The 22,458-nt window shown below is 55.6% G+C and overlaps 1 protein-coding gene across 1 annotated transcript in view; it reads right to left on the bottom strand.

The window, feature by feature from the left end:
- Positions 1-22,458, bottom strand: part of LOC306773877 (arf-GAP with GTPase, ANK repeat and PH domain-containing protein 1-like) — a gene marked incomplete at its 3' end in the record, with an annotated part of 87,316 nt that overhangs the window by 18,212 nt on the left and 46,646 nt on the right. The window contains exons 2-3 of the mRNA XM_079263821.1: positions 5,425-5,483; positions 5,265-5,352 (exon numbers count right to left, since the gene is read on the bottom strand). Of these exons, the coding sequence (XP_079119947.1) occupies positions 5,265-5,352; positions 5,425-5,483 (147 nt within the window). The remainder of the gene's footprint in view (positions 1-5,264; positions 5,353-5,424; positions 5,484-22,458) is intronic.

The following is a 22,458-nucleotide window of genomic DNA, read 5'->3' as shown; positions in this document are numbered from 1 at the left end:
CTGGAATGAACCGGATTATAATGGACTAGACTGAACTGGAATGAACTGGATTATAATGGACTAGACTGAACTGGAATGAACCGGATTATAATGGACTAGACTGAACTGGAATGAACTGGATTATAATGTCCATTTTATTAAATGAATTGGATTTAATTGGTCTGTGAATGAGTGAATTCATTCAGCATCAACAGAGTGAAGAACAGGCGGATGGAGGGATGAAACCGAAGCAGAGGATAGTTACCTGCGTCCACGTCAGCTATTTGACAAGAGCAGCCCAGAAAGCAGAAAGAGAAGAAACACAAAGCAAAACAACGTCAAACATGCAACACATGCTCATTCCAGACAGTACAGTCAGACGCGGCGTTTCCACGACACCTGGAACTGCGCAGAAACTAAAAATCGCAATAAAGAACGCTAACGGGAACACCGACGCGTCTGAAATATCGGAAAAGTGTCATGGAAACACTTTATTCACGTGGAACATTTCCAGTAAAGATGGTGCGGTGCGGAACAAACAGCGAACTTCAGAGTTTTAGGAAAGAAAATGAAGGAGAAAAGCTTTGAAAAGCCGAAGCAAATTCTCCGCAGCGAGTAGAAAACCCCAAATTACGCTACGTGGCTAGCTTACATAAGACGCAATCTAATCTTAAGATCAGGTGACGGGGATTCCCACTAGTGGACGTGGTGCGGCGTGATCAGGTGACGGGGTTTCCCACTAGTGGACGTGGTGCAGCGTGATCAGGTGACGGGGATTCCCACTAGTGGACGTGGTGCGGCGTGATCAGGTGACGGGGATTCCCACTAGTGGACGTGGTGCGGCGTGATCAGGTGACGGGGATTCCCACTAGTGGACGTGGTGCGGCGTGATCAGGTGACGGGGTTTCCCACTAGTGGACGTGGTGCGGCGTGATCAGGTGACGGGGATTCCCACTAGTGGACGTGGTGCGGCGTGATCAGGTGACGGGGTTTCCCACTAGTGGACGTGGTGCGGCGTGATCAGGTGACGGGGATTCCCACTAGTGGACGTGGTGCGGCGTGATCAGGTGACGGGGTTTCCCACTAGTGGACGTGGTGCGGCGTGATCAGGTGACGGGGTTTCCCACTAGTGGACGTGGTGCGGCGTGATCAGGTGACGGGGATTCCCACTAGTGGACGTGGTGCGGCGTGATCAGGTGACGGGGATTCCCACTAGTGGACGTGGTGCGGCGTGATCAGGTGACGGGGTTTCCCACTAGTGGACGTGGTGCGGCGTGATCAGGTGACGGGGATTCCCACTAGTGGACGTGGTGCAGCGTGATCAGGTGACGGGGTTTCCCACTAGTGGACGTGCTGCGGCGTGATCAGGTGACGGGGTTTCCCACTAGTGGACGTGGTGCGGCGTGATCAGGTGACGGGGTTTCCCACTAGTGGACGTGCTGCGGCGTGATCAGGTGACGGGGTTTCCCACTAGTGGACGTGGTGCGGCGTGATCAGGTGACGGGGATTCCCACTAGTGGACGTGGTGCGGCGTGATCAGGTGACGGGGATTCCCACTAGTGGACGTGGTGCGGCGTGATCAGGTGACGGGGTTTCCCACTAGTGGACGTGGTGAGGCGTGATCAGGTGACGGGGTTTCCCACTAGTGGACGTGGTGCGGCGTGATCAGGTGACGGGGATTCCCACTAGTGGACGTGGTGCGGCGTGATCAGGTGACGGGGATTCCCACTAGTGGACGTGGTGCGGCGTGATCAGGTGACGGGGTTTCCCACTAGTGGACGTGGTGCAGCGTGATCAGGTGACGGGGATTCCCACTAGTGGACGTGGTGCAGCGTGATCAGGTGACGGGGTTTCCCACTAGTGGACGTGGTGCGGCGTGATCAGGTGACGGGGTTTCCCACTAGTGGACGTGGTGCGGCGTGATCAGGTGACGGGGATTCCCACTAGTGGACGTGGTGAGGCGTGATCAGGTGACGGGGTTTCCCACTAGTGGACGTGCTGCAGCGTGATCAGGTGACGGGGTTTCCCACTAGTGGACGTGCTGCAGCGTGATCAGGTGACGGGGTTTCCCACTAGTGGACGTGGTGCGGCGTGATCAGGTGACGGGGTTTCCCACTAGTGGACGTGGTGCGGCGTGATCAGGTGACGGGGTTTCCCACTAGTGGACGTGCTGCAGCGTGATCAGGTGACGGGGTTTCCCACTAGTGGACGTGGTGAGGCGTGATCAGGTGACGGGGTTTCCCACTAGTGGACGTGGTGCAGCGTGATCAGGTGACGGGGTTTCCCACTAGTGGACGTGGTGCGGCGTGATCAGGTGACGGGGATTCCCACTAGTGGACGTGGTGCGGCGTGATCAGGTGACGGGGTTTCCCACTAGTGGACGTGCTGCAGCGTGATCAGGTGACGGGGTTTCCCACTAGTGGACGTGGTGCGGCGTGATCAGGTGACGGGGATTCCCACTAGTGGACGTGGTGCGGCGTGATCAGGTGACGGGGTTTCCCACTAGTGGACGTGCTGCAGCGTGATCAGGTGACGGGGTTTCCCACTAGTGGACGTGGTGCGGCGTGATCAGGTGACGGGGATTCCCACTAGTGGACGTGGTGCGGCGTGATCAGGTGACGGGGTTTCCCACTAGTGGACGTGCTGCAGCGTGATCAGGTGACGGGGTTTCCCACTAGTGGACGTGGTGCAGCGTGATCAGGTGACGGGGTTTCCCACTAGTGGACGTGGTGCGGCGTGATCAGGTGACGGGGTTTCCCACTAGTGGACGTGGTGCGGCGTGATCAGGTGACGGGGTTTCCCACTAGTGGACGTGGTGCAGCGTGATCAGGTGACGGGGTTTCCCACTAGTGGACGTGGTGCAGCGTGATCAGGTGACGGGGTTTCCCACTAGTGGACGTGGTGCGGCGTGATCAGGTGACGGGGATTCCCACTAGTGGACGTGCTGCAGCGTGATCAGGTGACGGGGTTTCCCACTAGTGGACGTGGTGCAGCGTGATCAGGTGACGGGGTTTCCCACTAGTGGACGTGGTGCGGCGTGATCAGGTGACGGGGTTTCCCACTAGTGGACGTGCTGCAGCGTGATCAGGTGACGGGGTTTCCCACTAGTGGACGTGCTGCAGCGTGATCAGGTGACGGGGTTTCCCACTAGTGGACGTGGTGCGGCGTGATCAGGTGACGGGGTTTCCCACTAGTGGACGTGGTGCGGCGTGATCAGGTGACGGGGATTCCCACTAGTGGACGTGGTGCAGCGTGATCAGGTGACGGGGATTCCCACTAGTGGACGTGGTGCGGCGTGATCAGGTGACGGGGATTCCCACTAGTGGACGTGGTGCGGCGTGATCAGGTGACGGGGATTCCCACTAGTGGACGTGGTGCAGCGTGATCAGGTGACGGGGTTTCCCACTAGTGGACGTGGTGCGGCGTGATCAGGTGACGGGGTTTCCCACTAGTGGACGTGGTGCGGCGTGATCAGGTGACGGGGTTTCCCACTAGTGGACGTGGTGCGGCGTGATCAGGTGACGGGGATTCCCACTAGTGGACGTGGTGAGGCGTGATCAGGTGACGGGGTTTCCCACTAGTGGACGTGCTGCAGCGTGATCAGGTGACGGGGTTTCCCACTAGTGGACGTGGTGCGGCGTGATCAGGTGACGGGGATTCCCACTAGTGGACGTGCTGCAGCGTGATCAGGTGACGGGGTTTCCCACTAGTGGACGTGGTGCGGCGTGATCAGGTGACGGGGATTCCCACTAGTGGACGTGGTGCGGCGTGATCAGGTGACGGGGTTTCCCACTAGTGGACGTGCTGCAGCGTGATCAGGTGACGGGGTTTCCCACTAGTGGACGTGGTGCGGCGTGATCAGGTGACGGGGTTTACCACTAGTGGACGTGGTGAGGCGTGATCAGGTGACGGGGATTCCCACTAGTGGACGTGGTGCGGCGTGATCAGGTGACGGGGTTTCCCACTAGTGGACGTGGTGCGGCGTGATCAGGTGACGGGGATTCCCACTAGTGGACGTGCTGCAGCGTGATCAGGTGACGGGGTTTCCCACTAGTGGACGTGGTGCGGCGTGATCAGGTGACGGGGTTTCCCACTAGTGGACGTGGTGCGGCGTGATCAGGTGACGGGGTTTCCCACTAGTGGACGTGGTGCAGCGTGATCAGGTGACGGGGTTTCCCACTAGTGGACGTGGTGCAGCGTGATCAGGTGACGGGGTTTCCCACTAGTGGACGTGGTGCAGCGTGATCAGGTGACGGGGATTCCCACTAGTGGACGTGGTGCAGCGTGATCAGGTGACGGGGATTCCCACTAGTGGACGTGGTGCGGCGTGATCAGGTGACGGGGTTTCCCACTAGTGGACGTGGTGCGGCGTGATCAGGTGACGGGGTTTCCCACTAGTGGACGTGGTGCAGCGTGATCAGGTGACGGGGTTTCCCACTAGTGGACGTGGTGCGGCGTGATCAGGTGACGGGGATTCCCACTAGTGGACGTGGTGCGGCGTGATCAGGTGACGGGGTTTCCCACTAGTGGACGTGGTGCAGCGTGATCAGGTGACGGGGTTTCCCACTAGTGGACGTGGTGCGGCGTGATCAGGTGACGGGGATTCCCACTAGTGGACGTGGTGCGGCGTGATCAGGTGACGGGGATTCCCACTAGTGGACGTGGTGCGGCGTGATCAGGTGACGGGGTTTCCCACTAGTGGACGTGGTGCGGCGTGATCAGGTGACGGGGTTTCCCACTAGTGGACGTGGTGCGGCGTGATCAGGTGACGGGGTTTCCCACTAGTGGACGTGGTGCAGCGTGATCAGGTGACGGGGATTCCCACTAGTGGACGTGGTGCAGCGTGATCAGGTGACGGGGTTTCCCACTAGTGGACGTGGTGCAGCGTGATCAGGTGACGGGGTTTCCCACTAGTGGACGTGCTGCGGCGTGATCAGGTGACGGGGTTTCCCACTAGTGGACGTGGTGCAGCGTGATCAGGTGACGGGGTTTCCCACTAGTGGACGTGCTGCGGCGTGATCAGGTGACGGGGTTTCCCACTAGTGGACGTGGTGCGGCGTGATCAGGTGACGGGGATTCCCACTAGTGGACGTGCTGCGGCGTGATCAGGTGACGGGGTTTCCCACTAGTGGACGTGCTGCAGCGTGATCAGGTGACGGGGTTTCCCACTAGTGGACGTGCTGCGGCGTGATCAGGTGACGGGGTTTCCCACTAGTGGACGTGGTGCGGCGTGATCAGGTGACGGGGTTTCCCACTAGTGGACGTGGTGCGCGTGGCGTTCTCACCTTCAGGCGACTCCTCCTGGACGTACGTTCCAGTCAGGTATCTGTGGACCAGCGCCGACTTGCCGCTGGCCAGGTTTCCCACAATGCCCTGGGGGAGAGAAGGTGTGAGTTACCTGAAGCGGAGCGGGCCGCGGCGCCGTGAGATGAACCCAGAACTCACCACTTTCAGCTCCGGTACCGAGCGGCTGAGCGTCCACTCCTGGCTGTTCACAAACGCATCTGAAAGAGACGAGGAGGAGCGTCAATCATCGCTCCCCAAACAACGGTCGCTTAGCAACAGCATCCGGACAACGTGCAGCAACTGCAGTGCGTCACTTCCTGTCTAGTTAGCAATCAGCTGCCATGGCAACAAGGCAGCCGGTCAGAGCGAGGAAGAGGAGGGTTAGAGCTGCCGGCTGGCTGAGCAGGATGCCGAGGACACAGCGGAGAACGGGGAAGACAAGGAATGAATGCTAACTCCCACCTTCCACACATCAACCGGCTGCGACCATCGCTTACTGCAACGCTGCTGCCATCTTGTCCAGTCTCCTCACTTCGGTAACTGGAACTCCCTTCTGCTGATCCCAGTAAAACCAGAACCACAGCTTCCCCAAAACCATAACACACCTCTTCTTCTGGGCCTCCCTGCTCCCAGCCCACATCGCTACTCCCTACGTACCGGCAGGTCTCCATCCTACGTTCTTCTTATGCCACCGCAGGCACCGCCCTAACAGCAGGCACCGCCCTAACCGCAGGCACCGCCCTAACCGCAGGCACCGCCCTAACCGCAGGCACCGCCCTAACCGCAGGCACCGCCCTAACCGCAGGCACCGCCCTAACCGCAGGCACCGCCCTAACCGCCCTAACCGCAGGCACCGCCCTAACAGCAGGCACCGCCCTAACCGCCCTAACAGCAGGCACCGCCCTAACAGCAGGCACCGCCCTAACCGCAGGCACCGCCCTAACCGCAGGCACCGCCCTAACCGCAGGCACTGCCCTAACCGCAGGCACCGCCCTAACAGCAGGCACCGCCCTAACCGCAGGCACCGCCCTAACCGCAGGCACCGCCCTAACCGCAGGCACCGCCCTAACAGCAGGCACCGCCCTAACCGCAGGCACCGCCCTAACCGCAGGCACCGCCCTAACCGCAGGCACCGCCCTAACCGCAGGCACCGCCCTAACCGCCCTAACAGCAGGCACCGCCCTAACCGCCCTAACCGCAGGCACCGCCCTAACCGCCCTAACCGCAGGCACCGCCCTAACCGCCCTAACCGCAGGCACCGCCCTAACAGCAGGCACCGCCCTAACCGCCCTAACCGCAGGCACCGCCCTAACAGCAGGCACCGCCCTAACAGCAGGCACCGCCCTAACCGCAGGCACCGCCCTAACCGCCCTAACCGCAGGCACCGCCCTAACCGCCCTAACCGCAGGCACCGCCCTAACCGCCCTAACCGCAGGCACCGCCCTAACAGCAGGCACCGCCCTAACCGCAGGCACCGCCCTAACCGCCCTAACAGCAGGCACCGCCCTAACCGCAGGCACCGCCCTAACCGCCCTAACCGCAGGCACCGCCCTAACCGCCCTAACCGCAGGCACCGCCCTAACCGCAGGCACCGCCCTAACCGCCCTAACCGCAGGCACCGCCCTAACCGCCCTAACCGCAGGCACCGCCCTAACCGCCCTAACCGCAGGCACCGCCCTAACCGCCCTAACCGCAGGCACCGCCCTAACCGCCCTAACAGCAGGCACCGCCCTAACAGCAGGCACCGCCCTAACCGCAGGCACCGCCCTAACCGCCCTAACCGCAGGCACCGCCCTAACCGCCCTAACCGCAGGCACCGCCCTAACCGCCCTAACAGCAGGCACCGCCCTAACAGCAGGCACCGCCCTAACCGCAGGCACCGCCCTAACCGCCCTAACCGCAGGCACCGCCCTAACCGCCCTAACCGCAGGCACCGCCTCTCCACCAGCACCGCCTCTCCACCAGCACCGCCACCTGTCTGTCTCTGTCGGCTCGTTGGTTTTATCTTCATGCGCTTCAGGTTTTATATTGTTGTTTTCCTCCTGAAGCAGAAACCCAACCAAACCACCAGCGATGGATCAACAACCTCTGAAGCAACCAAACAACAAGAGGTTTTCCTTCATCACCGTCCTCCCCCATTAGAATGAGAATAAAATCTATTAGAATAATATCTCTCCATTCCCACCAGAGGTGGCGCTGCACTAGTGTTTAGCAGAAGAGAGGACCAGACCGGCGTGAAGAAGAAAACTCTGTTTCCGCCACCTGCCAGTTAAACATGGAGACCAAACTATGGCTGTTTTGGGTTTTTCTTGTGTCTTATGCAAGTATCCTGCAGAAATCCACTGCAACAATGGACGCAGTATGAACACCAGACGAGGCAGAGGACCCTTAACGCCATCGCTATGGATTTACCCACAATGCAACGCTACGCCACATGCAGGAAGGGACTTGGTTTGTAGTCCGCTTCCTGGATTTGGTCCGCTTGAAACGGACCAAGACCTGCGTTTGTAGACGGACCGAATCCGATTCTTTGGTCCGAATCGTTTGTTTCCTCAAATGAAGCGACGTTTGCAGCAAACAGGTTCGGATCAGAACAACGTATGTAGGCGTGACCTCATGTTTATGTGGGCGTGACCTTTGGTTGGTATGGGCGTGGCTTCAGGTCGATGTGGGCGTGGCTTCTGACTGGAGTCTGAATGTTCCTGAACTGCAGCAGAAAACTGGACCGGCGCTTGTCTCAGTCTCCTGAGACCGCTAAAGGAAAACCCGTTCACTCGGACCGCTTTAGATCGATGGGTCGGCCCACACTTCACATGCCATCCACAGCGGTTCTGGAGTCTGGAAACGCCTGGCGATGAGGAGGAAGAATCCAGCTGATGAAGATCTGCTTCAGAGGTGTGACAGAAGTCCAGGTTCTGAGGTGAAACATCTGACCAGGTTTTGTCAGGGACACCAGAAGATTTCCACATCAGAACAGTTTGGTGCTAGAGTCGAGAAAATGTTCCACAGAACCACCAGAAGTTGCGTATAAATAAACTAGGAGCTCGCCGCATGAGTCGGCGTCGCGGCGACGACTCATCAGGATTCTGTCCTACAAGGTCACAGGACCAGGATGTCCCCCAGACCGAGACAAAGCTCCAGCTGATTCAGGTTACCGTTTCAGACATTCTGCTCCGAATCAAATCAGTTGGGATGAGACCCGCTCTGCAGGAAACAGCTGTTTCTGTTGCTATGATACGCACCAACATCCATGTTTTCCACCATGAAGGAATCCAGCATCCCAACACGTCGTGTCTGGGAACAGTCCAGAGAGCAGCGTCCCGATTGGCCGGCGGGGATACAGAGGGGACACAGTGTGGTACAGACGTCGGCCTGTTTCCAGGCAGGATGTTGATGCAGCTGCTTCCTGTTTTCCTGGCAGCGTTGCCAGGTGACGACCCGTCAGCTGGCGGTCCGCGACACGAAGCAGAATTTAAAGGGAAATGTGAGAAAGCTTCGCTGTGATCAGGAACTGGAGTGATTTGAACCAACAGCTCATCATACAGAGATAAAACAAAGCTGATGCTGCAGGAAACGCAGCCGGAAGCCCGGAACGACACCGCGTACACCTCCCACCGCCGCCAAGCCGAGCCGGCAGAGGCACGAAGCAGAAACACTGAGGAAGCAGACATGTGCCGAGGGGGGAGGCGTCCAGATCATATGAAACCAAAGCAGACGGGAAGGTGTGGGAGGAGCACCTCCACCCGCCTGCTCTAAAATACTCACTTAGTGGTGAGGAATCAGTCGTAACCTGTAAACCTGCTGACGACACGACTGGAAACCAGTAAACCCAGTTCACCATGAGGAACAGGTTCAAAATGACAGCCGTCCATCCACCCAACCATCCATCCACCCACCCACCCATCCTCCCACCCATCCACCCACCCATCCATCCTCCCACCCATCCTCCCACCCATCCACCCACCCATCCAACCATCCATCCACCCATCCTCCCACCCATCCAACCATCCATCCACCCATCCTCCCACCCATCCAACCATCCATCCACCCACCCACCCAACCATCCATCCACACACCCATCCAACCATCCATCCACCCAACCATCCATCCACCCACCCATCCAACCATCCATCCACCCACCCATCCATCCTCCCACCCATCCACCCACCCATCCATCCTCCCACCCATCCTCCCACCCATCCACCCACCCATCCAACCATCCATCCACCCATCCTCCCACCCATCCAACCATCCATCCACCCACCCACCCAACCATCCATCCACCCACCCATCCAACCATCCATCCACCCACCCATCCAACCATCCATCCACCCAACCATCCATCCACCCACCCATCCAACCATCCATCCACCCAACATTCCATCCACCTAACCACCCATCCATCCATCCACCCAACCATCCATCCACCCACCCATCCACCCACCCATCCATCCACCCACCCATCCAACCATCCAACCACCCATCCACCCAACCATCCATCCACCCACCCATCCATCCATCCAACCATCCATCCACCCAACATTCCATCCACCTAACCATCCATCCATCCATCCATCCATCCATCCACCCAACAATCCACCCACCCATCCATCCACCCACCCATCCAACCATCCACCCATCCAACCATCCATCCACCCATCCTCCCACCCATCCATCCACCCACCCACCCAACCATCCATCCACCCACCCATCCAACCATCCATCCACCCACCCATCCAACCATCCATCCACCCACCCAACCAACATTCCATCCACCTAACCACCCATCCAACCATCCATCCACCCATCCTCCCACCCATCCAACCATCCATCCACCCACCCACCCAACCATCCATCCACCCACCCATCCAACCATCCATCCACCCACCCATCCATCCACCCACCCATCCAACCACCCATCCAACCATCCATCCACCCAACCATCCATCCACCCACCCATCCAACCATCCATCCACCCAACATTCCATCCACCTAACCACCCATCCATCCACCCAACAATCCACCCACCCATCCATCCATCCATCCATCCATCCACCCAACAATCCATCCATCCATCCATCCACCCAACAATCCACCCACCCATCCATCCACCCACCCATCCAACCATCCATCCACCCATCCAACCATCCATCCACCCAACCATCCATCCACCCAACAATCCACCCACCCATCCATCCATCCATCCATCCATCCACCCAACAATCCACCCACCCATCCATCCATCCACCCAACCAACCATCCATCCACCCAACATTCCATCTACCTAACCACCCATCCATCCATCCATCCATCCACCCAACAATCCACCCATCCATCCATCCACCCACCCACCCATCCATCCATCCATCCACCCATCCATCCATCCACCCACCCATCCATCCAACATTCCATCCACCTAACCATCCACCCATCCATCCACCCAACCATCCACCCATCCATCCATCCACCAACCCACCCAACCATCCATCCACCCACCCATCCATCCAACATTCCATCCACCAACCCACCCAACCATCCATCCAACCATCCATCCATCCAACATTCCATCCACCTAACCACCCACCCATCCAACCAACCATCCATCCACCCACCCATCCAACCATCCATCCATCCAACATTCCATCCACCTAACCATCCACCCAACCATCCATCCTGTCAACTGAGACATTTTATCACTAATGCAACAACATGAAGGACCTGTTACTGGGAACAGATCAATAAAATGACTGGTCCAGCTGGAAATAGGCCACTAGCTCCTACTGGTTTAACTGGGAACCGTTTTCTCTCAGATGGAGAGATGGACAGAGCTTCACAGACAAACTGGATCTAGAAACTTTGAAGATCCATTATCAGTGTAAAACGTCATCAGAGGGGGAAACTCTGTACTGCTGGTGAGGAGGAAGGTCAGGATGGATGAAGATGAGACGCTGCAGGCAGCAGTGGAATGAGGGATGAAGACAGGTTACCGTGGGGACAGCAACCTCATCAAAGAGCCAAGCAACGAGCAGGTAAAGATGAAGATGCTGTCAGAGACGATGAGGAGCAGCAGGCATCTTCTACGCGTGTTTCCACGGCAACGCCTGACGTGCCGGATTAAAACTTTATTTTAACATAACCCAGAATTTCAGCAGGATCAGGTTTGTTTGTTTGAGATCTGAGTTTCCTTCCAGCCTTTACGGTTGGCCGACCCGGCTGAGCCGATCCAGGAAACATCCGGAGCATCCCAAACATCTCGCCACACGCCTGAAGTGTGCGCCTGAGGAATGCTGAGAATCTAAGAGTGACGTGTCGACGGATCACAGCCCTGAAACCGGTTGAGTAAAGCCAGTGAACACAACCACCTGGAACGGCATCCAGCCGTCTGAAGATGCAGCTAGTAGCCGTTCATGACCTCCATTTCTTCAGGATAACTGGTGAGGAGCTCTGACCAGTTGAAGTTCCCACCTTAAACCCAAGCACACCACAAAGTGCTTCAAGCGCTGCAGAAAGATGAACGAAGAGTCCTGATGAAGGCTTCAGGAAACAACACAACATCTCCATGGAAACCAGTTTAATGTGGGAGTTAGAAACTTCCCAAGAGCAGCGCCGAGTGTCAGCTTCCTGCTGCAGGTTTACTGGTGCGGCAGTGAAAGCGGTCCCCTCTCAGCTTCCTGCTGCAGGTTTACTGGTGCGGCAGTGAAAGCGGTCCCCTCTCAGCTTCCTGCTGCAGGTTTACTGGTGCGGCAGTGAAAGCGGTCCCCTCTCAGCTTCCTGCTGCAGGTTTACTGGTGCGGCAGTGAAAGCGGTCCCCTCTCAGCTTCCTGCTGCAGGTTTACTGGTGCGGCAGTGAAAGCGGTCCCCTCTCAGCTTCCTGCTGCAGGTTTACTGGTGCGGCAGTGAAAGCGGTCCCCTCTCAGCTTCCTGCTGCAGGTTTACTGGTGCGGCAGTGAAAGCGGTCCCCTCTCAGCTTCCTGCTGCAGGTTTACTGGTGCGGCAGTGAAAGCGGTCCCCTCTCAGCTTCCTGCTGCAGGTTTACTGGTGCGGCAGTGAAAGCGGTCCCCTCTCAGCTTCCTGCTGCAGGTTTACTGGTGCGGCAGTGAAAGCGGTCCCCTCTCAGCTTCCTGCTGCAGGTTTACTGGTGCGGCAGTGAAAGCGGTCCCCTCTCAGCTTCCTGCTGGTTTACTGGTGCGGCAGTGAAAGCGGTCCCCACTCAGCTTCCTGCTGCAGGTTTACTGGTGCGGCAGTGAAAGCGGTCCCCTCTCAGCTTCCTGCTGCAGGTTTACTGGTGCGGCAGTGAAAGCGGTCCCCTCTCAGCTTCCTGCTGCAGGTTTACTGGTGCGGCAGTGAAAGCGGTCCCCTCTCAGCTTCCTGCTGCAGGTTTACTGGTGCGGCAGTGAAAGCGGTCCCCTCTCAGCTTCCTGCTGCAGGTTTACTGGTGCGGCAGTGAAAGCGGTCCCCTCTCAGCTTCCTGCTGCAGGTTTACTGGTGCGGCAGTGAAAGCGGTCCCCTCTCAGCTTCCTGCTGCAGGTTTACTGGTGCGGCAGTGAAAGCGGTACCCTCTCAGCTTCCTGCTGCAGGTTTACTGGTGCGGCAGTGAAAACGGTCCCCTCTCATCTTCCTGCTGCAGGTTTACTGGTGCGGCAGTGAAAGCGGTCCCCACTCAGCTTCCTGCTGCAGGTTTACTGGTGCGGCAGTGAAAGCGGTCCCCTCTCAGCTTCCTGCTGCAGGTTTACTGGTGCGGCAGTGAAAGCGGTCCCCACTCAGCTTCCTGCTGCAGGTTTACTGGTGCGGCAGTGAAAGCGGTCCCCACTCAGCTTCCTGCTGCAGGTTTACTGGTGCGGCAGTAGATGGGGGCTTTATACTGGACTAACTGGGGCGGAACGTGGTCAGAATGGAATCTGCTTACGTTCTAAACTTTTGATGATTTATTTTGGAAGGAAATGAAACAAAATGAGATTTTCCTCTGAGCTTAAACCATCTGCGGCTCTCTGTCGCTGCCCTGCAGGCTTGTCAGACCCTCCAGCCCCTCCATCAGCAGATGGTGGGCGGAGCCTGGCTTCATGCCTCCAGGCGCCAGGGATGTGTGTGTGTGTGTGTGTGTGTGAGAGTTAATCCGAACTGTGACAAATCAGTGCCGTAGCCTCATCAGTCACCCGTGACATCATATTATCTCAGCCTTCGCCCTTCACGCCATTTTTCTCGTCTGGAGACACAGCATCATCTTCCTCAGTTGTTCCTTCGTCTGCTGCTTGTCTCTCTCACACACACACACACACACACACACACACACACACCCCTCAGGTCTGTTTGAGCTGAAGTAAAGATGGAGGAAAAACTTTTCCATCAGGACTTCTTCTGTTGGTTTGTTCATGATTTCTTTAAAGAAAGGATTTACAAACTTTATTTTATTTATTTGTAAAACTTATTTCTCATCCTGAGCGGGAATTAATTTATTAACTTACCTGAAAGTCACAAAAAATTGTTTTGATGGAACAAAAATATCTTTTAAATGATTTTATTGTTTATCTTTATAAGAGCTGGTAAATATTAACAGTATTTCTTATCATGCTGGATGTTTTTCGCCGTGTAAATCTCAGTTTTAGGATTTTTTTCCTTGTGAAATGGAATGTATTTTATCCAACAGCAGAATTAACACGGCAAAAAGAAATCAATTCAATTATTTCTTCCTTTTAAATTTTATTTAAAGTTAATATTTTACTTTAAAAATTATTTCACTTGTTTTCATTAATTCCTGGTTTCAGACAGTTTTCCGGACACCCTGCTGGACGGATAAAAAGGAAGCAAACTCCACGTTGGAACTTGTGATTCTGCTGAAATTTCCGAAGAAATGAATGAAACGCATCTCATCCCTTCAGGCTGACAGTTCCCATCATCACTGGCAGTTCATCCTGGTTGTCAGAACAAAGAAAAGCCACAGTGTCAGCGTGGTGTCGTTACCGTGACGACAGTCAGCTTTATATGTGTGTGTGTTGACAGCTGCACAATGCGAGTGTTTACACAGCACATGCGCCAGGCGTGTGTTTGCTGTGTGCTCGGCAGCCTCCATCTGACAACAGCTTATTAAAACCTGTCCGACAGGTATGAACACACCTGCTCCAATGCAAAGCACGAGGAAGAGGAGGGATGAAGGCTATGTGACGTTTACAGACGACATCACCAGATTTCCCAGTTACAACTTCTGCTGTGTGTCGGGTTTATTCAGCAGCAACGCTGCTAGAGCCGCAACGCATCTACAGCCGCAAGGCATCTACAGCTGCAAGGCATCTAGAGCCGCAACGCATCTAGAGCCGCAAGGCATCTAGAGCCGCAACGCATCTAGAGCCGCAACGCATCTACAGCTGCAAGGCATCTAGAGCCGCAACGCATCTAGAGCAGCAAGGCATCTAGAGCCGCAACGCATCTACAGCCGCAAGGCATCTACAGCCGCAACGCATCTAGAGCCGCAACGCATCTAGAGCCGCAACGCATCTACAGCCGCAAGGCATCTAGAGCCGCAACGCATCTAGAGCAGCAAAGCATCTAGAGCCGCAACGCATCTACAGCCGCAAGGCATCTACAGCCGCAACGCATCTAGAGCCGCAACGCATCTACAGCCGCAACGCATCTAGAGCCGCAACGCATCTACAGCCGCAAGGCATCTAGAGCCGCAACGCATCTAGAGCAGCAAAGCATCTACAGCCGCAACGCATCTACAGCCGCAAGGCATCTACAGCCGCAACGCATCTAGAGCCGCAACGCATCTACAGCCGCAACGCATCTACAGCCGCAACCCATCTACAGCCGCAACGCATCTAGAGCCGCAACGCATCTACATCCGCAACGCATCTACAGCCGCAACGCATCTACAGCCGCAACGCATCTACAGTCGCTAGGCATCTAGAGCCGCAACGCATCTAGAGCAGCAACGCATCTAGAGCCGCAATGCATTTAGAGCAGCAACGCATCTAGAGCAGCAACGCATCTACAGCAGCAACGCATCTACAGCCGCAACGCATCTACAGCCGCAAGGCATCTACAGCCGCAAGGCATCTACAGTCGCTAGGCATCTAGAGCCGCAACGCATCTAGAGCAACAACGCATCTAGAGCCGCAACGCATCTAGAGCAGCAACGCATCTACAGCCGCAAGGCATCTACAGCCGCAAGGCATCTACAGCCGCAAGGCATCTACAGCCGCAAGGCATCTAGTGCCGCAAGGCATCTACAGTCGCTAGGCATCTACAGCCGCAACGCATCTAGAGCAGCAACGCATCTACAGCCGCAAGGCATCTACAGCCGCAACGCATCTAGAGCCGCAACGCATCTAGAGCAGCAACGCATCTAGAGCCCCAACGCATCTACAGCCGCAAGGCATCTAGAGCCGCAACGCATCTAGAGCAGCAAGGCATCTACAGCCGCAACGCATCTGGAGCAGCAACACATCTGGAGCAACAACACATCTGGAGCCGCTGGTTGAACTTCTTGTTCCAGAAGCTGGAACTGCAATAAAAGTTCTGGTTTGAGTTTCTGTTGTCTTGCTGCTGCGCTACGATTGGCTGTTCCGCTTTTAGAGTGTGATGTCTTGCTGCTGCACTACAATTGGCTGTTCTGGTTTTAGAGTGTGTTGTCTTCCTGCTGCGCTACGATTGGCTGCTCTGGTTTTAGAGTGTGATGTGTTGCTGCTGCGCTACGACTGGCTGTTCTGGTTTTAGAGTGTGATGTGTTGCTGCTGCGCTACGATTGGCTGTTCTGGTTTTAGAGTGTGATGTGTTGCTGCTGCGCTACGACTGGCTGTTCTGGTTTTAGAGTGTGATGTGTTGCTGCTGCGCTACGATTGGCTGTTCTGGTTTTAGAGTGTGATGTCTAGCTGCTGCGCTACAACTGGCTGTTAGCTCTGCATTTATCTCAGGATGGCGTCCTGCTAGGTGGGCGCTAAAATTAGTGAGGCTAGGTATGCTACATTAACAAGGCTACGTAGCATATCTAGCCTAGTGCGAGGAACTGAATCCTCTGAGCAGATAGATAAACCTAAATCCTGCTACCATCTGGATCCTCGACACCACATGGAACTGTGCACCAGACACGTTTTCCATCCTTCAAACCCTCAGATCTGGATTTAATCGTACCTGCCCATCATGCAAGTGACCAAGCCTGCATGATGGGCACCTGTATGATGCAGAAACTATGTTTGCCTCCAGCCAATCGGAGAGCAGACGTGGAGCATCGCCGCAGTGATGATGTCACCGCTGGTCAACAAGACAACGTGGGATAAAACGTCTCATTACGCCTCCAGATAAACAAGCAGCTCAGACTAAAACATGATAAACATGAATGAGGAGTGTAGGTCATGGAACACACACACACACACACACACACCGACTGACCTACATATAAGTCACACACAACCGACCCCCGCCACACAAACACACCCACACACACAGCTTTCTGGCAGCGTGCCGGCTGCTTTCATTCCATCCAGAATCAAACACACCCACCGTTCCACCACCAGCGACTAACTGGTCCGTTATACCACCCTACTAATCCCCCGTGGCTTCCAGCGTCTCAGCCAGCGCCGGCGGAGGCGTCTCCTCACCTGGAAACAAGCTGGAACAGAAACAGTTCCGCCCGCACAGCATTACGCAAACTCAGGTTCAGTCAGACATGCCGTTACCCACCAGCTCTGCCTCCAGAGGAACCAGTATCCTGGAGAAGGAACCAGTATCATGGAGAAGGAAACCAGTATCATGGAGAAGGAACCAGTATCCTGGAGAGTTATAGGATGAGGGTTCGGAGGGTTCCTGCAGCGGTTTCCAGACGTTCTGCTGCCAAAAGCAGAAACTGGGAGTTTACCTCTGAAACAGAGACGGCGTTCCTGCAGGGACAGATCAACAAGCTGGAAGTCCAGCTGAGCACACGGTCCGCCAGCTGCACGCAGTCAGCAAACACTTCCCACACTCCTGTCGGTCAACAGTCGGAATCCGACTCCTTATTTCATCCCTGCAGGGACAGAAGTCAGGCCGGCAGACACGGAGCTGCCGTTCCCGTCCTGTCGCTATCTCTGCTGCGAATCACTGCAGCATCATCATCATCGCTAGCTGCTAAAGGTCCACAGCTTTAGTGGCGAGGCTTCAGCCAGTGGCCAGTAGGCAGTTAGCAGCGGCTTCTAGGCAGTTAGCAGCGGTTAGTGGGTAGTTAGCAGTAGCTAGTGGGCAGTTAGTAGTGGCTAGTGGGCAGTCAGCAGCGGCTTGTAGGCAGTTAGCAGTGGCTTGTGGGCAGTTAGCAGTGGCTTGTAGGCAGTTAGCAGTGGCTTGCAGGCAGTTAGCAGTGGCTTGTAGGCAGTTAGCAGCGGCTTCTAGGCAGTTAGCAGCGGCTAGTGGGCAATTACCAGCAGCTAGTGGGCAGTTAGCAGTGGCTAGTGGGTTGTTAGCAGTGGCTTCTAGGCAGTTAGCAGTGGCTAGTGGGCAGTCAGCAGCGGCTTGTAGGCAGTTAGCAGTGGCTTGTAGGCAGTTAGCAGCGGCTTATAGGCAGTTAGCAGTGGCTTGTAAGCAGTTAGCAGCGGCTTGTAGGCAGTTAGCAGTGGCTTGTAAGCAGTTAGCAGTGGCTTGTAGGCAGTTAGCAGTGGCTTTTGAGGCAGTTAGCAGTGGCTTCTAGGCAGTTAGCAGTGGCTTTTAGGCAGTTAGCAGTGGCTTGTAGGTAATTAGCAGTGGCTTGTAGGCAGTTAGCAGTGGCTTGTAGGCAGTTAGCAGTGGCTTGTAGGCAGTTAGCAGTGGCTTGCAGGCAGTTAGCAGTGGCTTGCAGGCAGTTAGCAGTGGCTTGTAGGCAGTTAGCAGCGGCTTCTAGGCAGTTCGCAGCGGCTAGTGGGCAATTACCAGCGGCTAGTGGGCAGTTAGCAGCGGCTAGTGGGTTGTTAGCAGTGGCTTGTAGGCAGTTAGCAGTGGCTTGTAGGCAGCTAGCAGCGGCAAGTGGGCAGTTAGCAGCGGCTAGTGGGCAGTTAGCAGCGGCTAGTGGGCAGTTAGCAGCGGCTAGTGGGCAGTTAGCAGTGGATGGCAGCTAGTGGGCAGTTAGCAGTGGCCAGCTGCAAAGTAGTAGTAGCAGCTAGCTACAAGGTAGCAGCAGCTAGCTGCAAGGTAGCAGCGACCAACTGCAAGGTAGCAGCGTGTTAGCAGCAAGGTAGCAGTGGCCAACTGCAAGGTAATAGCGGCCAGCTGCAAGGTAACAGCAGCCAGCCGCAAGGTAGCATTGAGTTAGCAGCAAGGTAACAGCGACCAGCCGCAAGGTAGCAGAGACCCGCCGCAAGGTAACAGCGACCAGCCACAAGGTAGCAGCGAGTTAGCAGTAAGGTAGCAGCGGCCAGCTGCAAGGTGGGAGCAGCAAGGTAACAACGGCCAGCTGCAAGGTAACACCGACCAGCCGCAAGGTAGCAGCGACCAGCCGCAAGGTAGCAGCGAGTTAGCAGCAAGGTGGCAGCGACCAGCTGCAAGGTAACAGCGACCAGTCGCAAGGTAGCAGCGACCAGCCGCAAGGTAGCAGCGAGTTAGCAGCAAGGTGGCAGCGACCAGCTGCAAGGTAACAGCGACCAGTCGCAAGGTAGCAGCGACCAGCCGCAAGGTAGCAGCGAGTTAGCAGCAAGGTGGCAGCGACCAGCTGCAAGGTAACAGCGACCAGTCGCTAGGTAGCAGAGAGTTAGCAGCAAGGTAACAGCGGCCAGCCGCAAGGTAGCAGAGAGTTAGCAGCAAGGTAACAGCGGCCAGCCGCAAGGTAGCAGAGAGTTAGCAGCAAGGTAACAGCGACCAGCCGCAAGGCAGCAGCGAGTTAGCAGCAAGGTAACAGTGGCCAGCCGCAAGGTATCAGAGACCAGCCGCAAGGTAACAGCGACCAGCTGCAAGGTAGCAGCGACCAGCCACAAGGTAGCAGCGAGTTAGCAGTAAGGTAGCAGCGGCCAGCTGCAAGGTGAGAGCAGCAAGGAACAACGGCCAGCTGCAAGGTAACAGCAGCCAGTCGCAAGGGCGCAGTGAGTTACCAGCAGGGTAGCAGCGGCCAGCTGCAAGGTAACAGCGACCAGCCACAAGGTAGCAGCGACCAGTCGCAAGGTAGCAGCGAGTTAGCAGCAAGGTAACAGCGACCAGTCGCAAGGTAGCAGAGAGTTAGCAGCAAGGTAACAGTGGCCAGCCGCAAGATAGCAGCGACTTAGCAGCAAGGTAACAGCAGCCAGCCGCAAGGTAGCAGCGAGTTAGTAGCAAGGTAACAGCAGCCAGCCGCAAGGTATCAGCGAGTTAGCAGCAGGGTAACAGTGGCAAGCCGCAAGGTATCAGCGACTTAGCAGCAAGGTAACAGCAGCCAGCCGCAAGGTATCAGAGACCAGCCGCAAGGTAACAGCGACCAGCCGCAAGGTAGCAGCGACCAGCCACAAGGTAGCAGCGAGTTAGCAGTAAGGTAGCAGCGGCCAGCTGCAAGGTGGGAGCAGCAAGGTAACAACGGCCAGCTGCAAGATAACAGCAGCCAGTCGCAAGGGCGCAGTGAGTTACCAGCAGGGTAGCAGCGGCCAGCTGCAAGGTAACAGCGACCAGCCACAAGGTAGCAGCGACCAGTCGCAAGGTAGCAGAGAGTTAGCAGCAAGGTAACAGCGACCAGCCGCAAGGTAGCAGCGAGTTAGCAGCAAGGTAACAGCGACCAGTCGCAAGGTAGCAGAGAGTTAGCAGCAAGGTAACAGTGGCCAGCCGCAAGATAGCAGCGACTTAGCAGCAAGGTAACAGCAGCCAGCCGCAAGGTAGCAGCGAGTTAGCAGCAAGGTAACAGCAGCCAGCCGCAAGGTAGCAGCGAGTTAGCAGCAGTTAGCAGCCGTATCTAAATGTTGCTCGGAACCTGTCAGAAGAACAGAACCAGCAGGTTTGGTGGTTCCACGTCGGGTTATGAGGCGGTTCCGTCAGAAAAGAGGCGGCAGCATAAAATCTTGTGCTTTTTTTCTAACCATCAGGTTCTGATCAGCATCGGGCCTGCCGCACCACGCCACATTTCCTCTGTCCAGCCTGCAAACGTGACAAAGAGGAAGAAGATGGGCGCTGTGTTACGTCATATACACGGATTTCAGGGTTATATAAGAGACTTAATCAGCAAGAGGGAGGATGCTGTTGGCACGGCAACGTGGCATCGCCGGCCGATTCCACAGGAAGTTCGCAACAACAAAAACACTCCGACACAAACACTGCCACTTTAACACACACACTCCGATGCTGTCTGACCCTAAAACAACCTCTGGCATGGAGGGAAGGGGGTCCACGTCAAGACTTTGAACAAAGAACCTTTTCTCAGCGGACGCCGGAAACCACAGCAACAAGATGGTTGTTCTGGGTTTAACGGGTCAAGATGTTTAATACCAGTTCAGCTAAATGCAGAAGATACGTCTCAGGTCAAACAGGGGGGCGGCAGGATGGAGGGAGGAGGGGTGAGGGGGGTGGAGGGAGGAAGCAGAAAAATAAAATGGTAAAACAGTGGCGTGGAAGGAGGGAAGGGTGAAGGGGATTAAAATATGGAGAGAAGAAGAAGAAGGAAAAATGAAGATAAAAGGTTGGAGAAGAAGAAGACAGACTGAGATGAAAGAATGGAGGAGGGATAAAGCCAAGGAGGGGAGGGTGAGGATAGGTGGGGGGGGGCTCCTACTTTGCTTTGCAGCTTCTCTGCTTCCAGTTAAAGTATGAGTATAGAGAGAGAGGGCGATCAAAGCTTCATCATCACCCACATCACCAACCATCCCAGGAGTGTGTGTGTGTGTGTGTGTGTGTGTGTGTGTGTGTGTGTGTGAGAGAGAGAGAGAGAGAGGAGTGGAAGCACGTCAGTTACTGATGCGTGTGTTCAGACACACATGTAGTTCATGTTACTTCTGCATGGCTGTGGATGTAGGTCACACACACACCCCACCCCGAACAGGCCCCCCCCCCCTCCCCTGCATCAGCTCCCACAGCGAGGTCATGTGGCGGGGTGGGTTCCGCCCCCAGGTGCCTCCACCTGCCGCCGGCGCTCCATGGAGGTGATCCATTCAGGAATGTCAGGAATGTGGGAACTCCCCCTCACCCTGACTCCTGGCCTCCAGCAGGTCCCTTAGAACCCGCGTCAGAAACGTCACAACCTTATAACGTCGGACTGAAGCTGAAAGCCACGAAGCCGCTCCAGCTGCACGCTGACAAACATCTGTAGCCATGGCAACAACCCTGGGATCACGACCAGAACCAGGCAAAGCGGTGCGACTGGGAAATATGTCCCCGTTTGTTTCTGCAGCTTTCCTCCGGGTCCCAGAGACACCACCAGCATATCCAGTAACTTCCCAGTTCAGAGCCCCAATTCGTCCCAGACGACGCAGGAGCATCAATGACATCATCACGTTATCGGAAGGAATATTCCCACGGCGTCTGAAGGCAACTCCAGTTGTTCTGCTTCCTGTTGCCATTTTCCTTAACGTGTTTATTCTGACACAGCAAACTGGTTTATACTGGGAAACTCAAAACAACATTTTTACTTGTTTTTTTTCTTCCTCCTGCCTCTGTTCCCGCCATAGACCGTATATGAAAGATGGGCGGAGCCTCCGGAGGTCAAAAGTGAAGCCTATGAGGAGGGCATAAAACTGCAGTTCCCCCTTCATCCACTAGGGGCTGCAAAACAGAGCAAATCCCCATAGACTCCCATGTTAAAAAGACCAACTTCACAGCAGAAAAAAACATGTTTACAGCAGAAATAAACATGTTTACAGCAGAAATAAACATGTTTACAGCAGGAATAAACATGTTTACAGCCTGGTACAAAAATCCATTTTAGGTTTAATAGGTCAGGTTTACCTTCATGACAACTGTGGGGGGAGTGAATTTTTTTTTTTCTATCTTGCCCGTTTCAAAGTAATTTAATCTCGAAGTTCGGCATATTTAGGGGCGTGTCCTTTTGATTGACAGGTACCCAATCTCCCGCTTCAAATCAGAAGAACGTAAAACAACCGCGGTTTTTAGCCGGTTAACAACGTGACTTAGCTTTAGCCCGCTTACCTCCGTTAGCTGGTTAGCTCCTGTTATCTCCGGGTTAGCTCGGTTAGCTCTTAGCTACAGAAAGCTCGGACTTCGCTAGATGTCAGTCATCCACCATGACTCTCACAGCCCCCCTCTCAGCTCCACCTCTTTGCCCATATTTGTATTTTCTGGGTGAGACGACACGCA

The sequence above is a fragment of the Telmatherina bonti genome (assembly GCF_933228915.1).
Source record: "Telmatherina bonti genome assembly, chromosome: 24".
Taxonomy (NCBI): Eukaryota; Metazoa; Chordata; class Actinopteri; order Atheriniformes; family Telmatherinidae; genus Telmatherina; species Telmatherina bonti.
The sequence above is the reverse complement of the archived record's forward strand: the minus strand, read 5'-3'. Positions and strand labels throughout refer to the sequence as shown.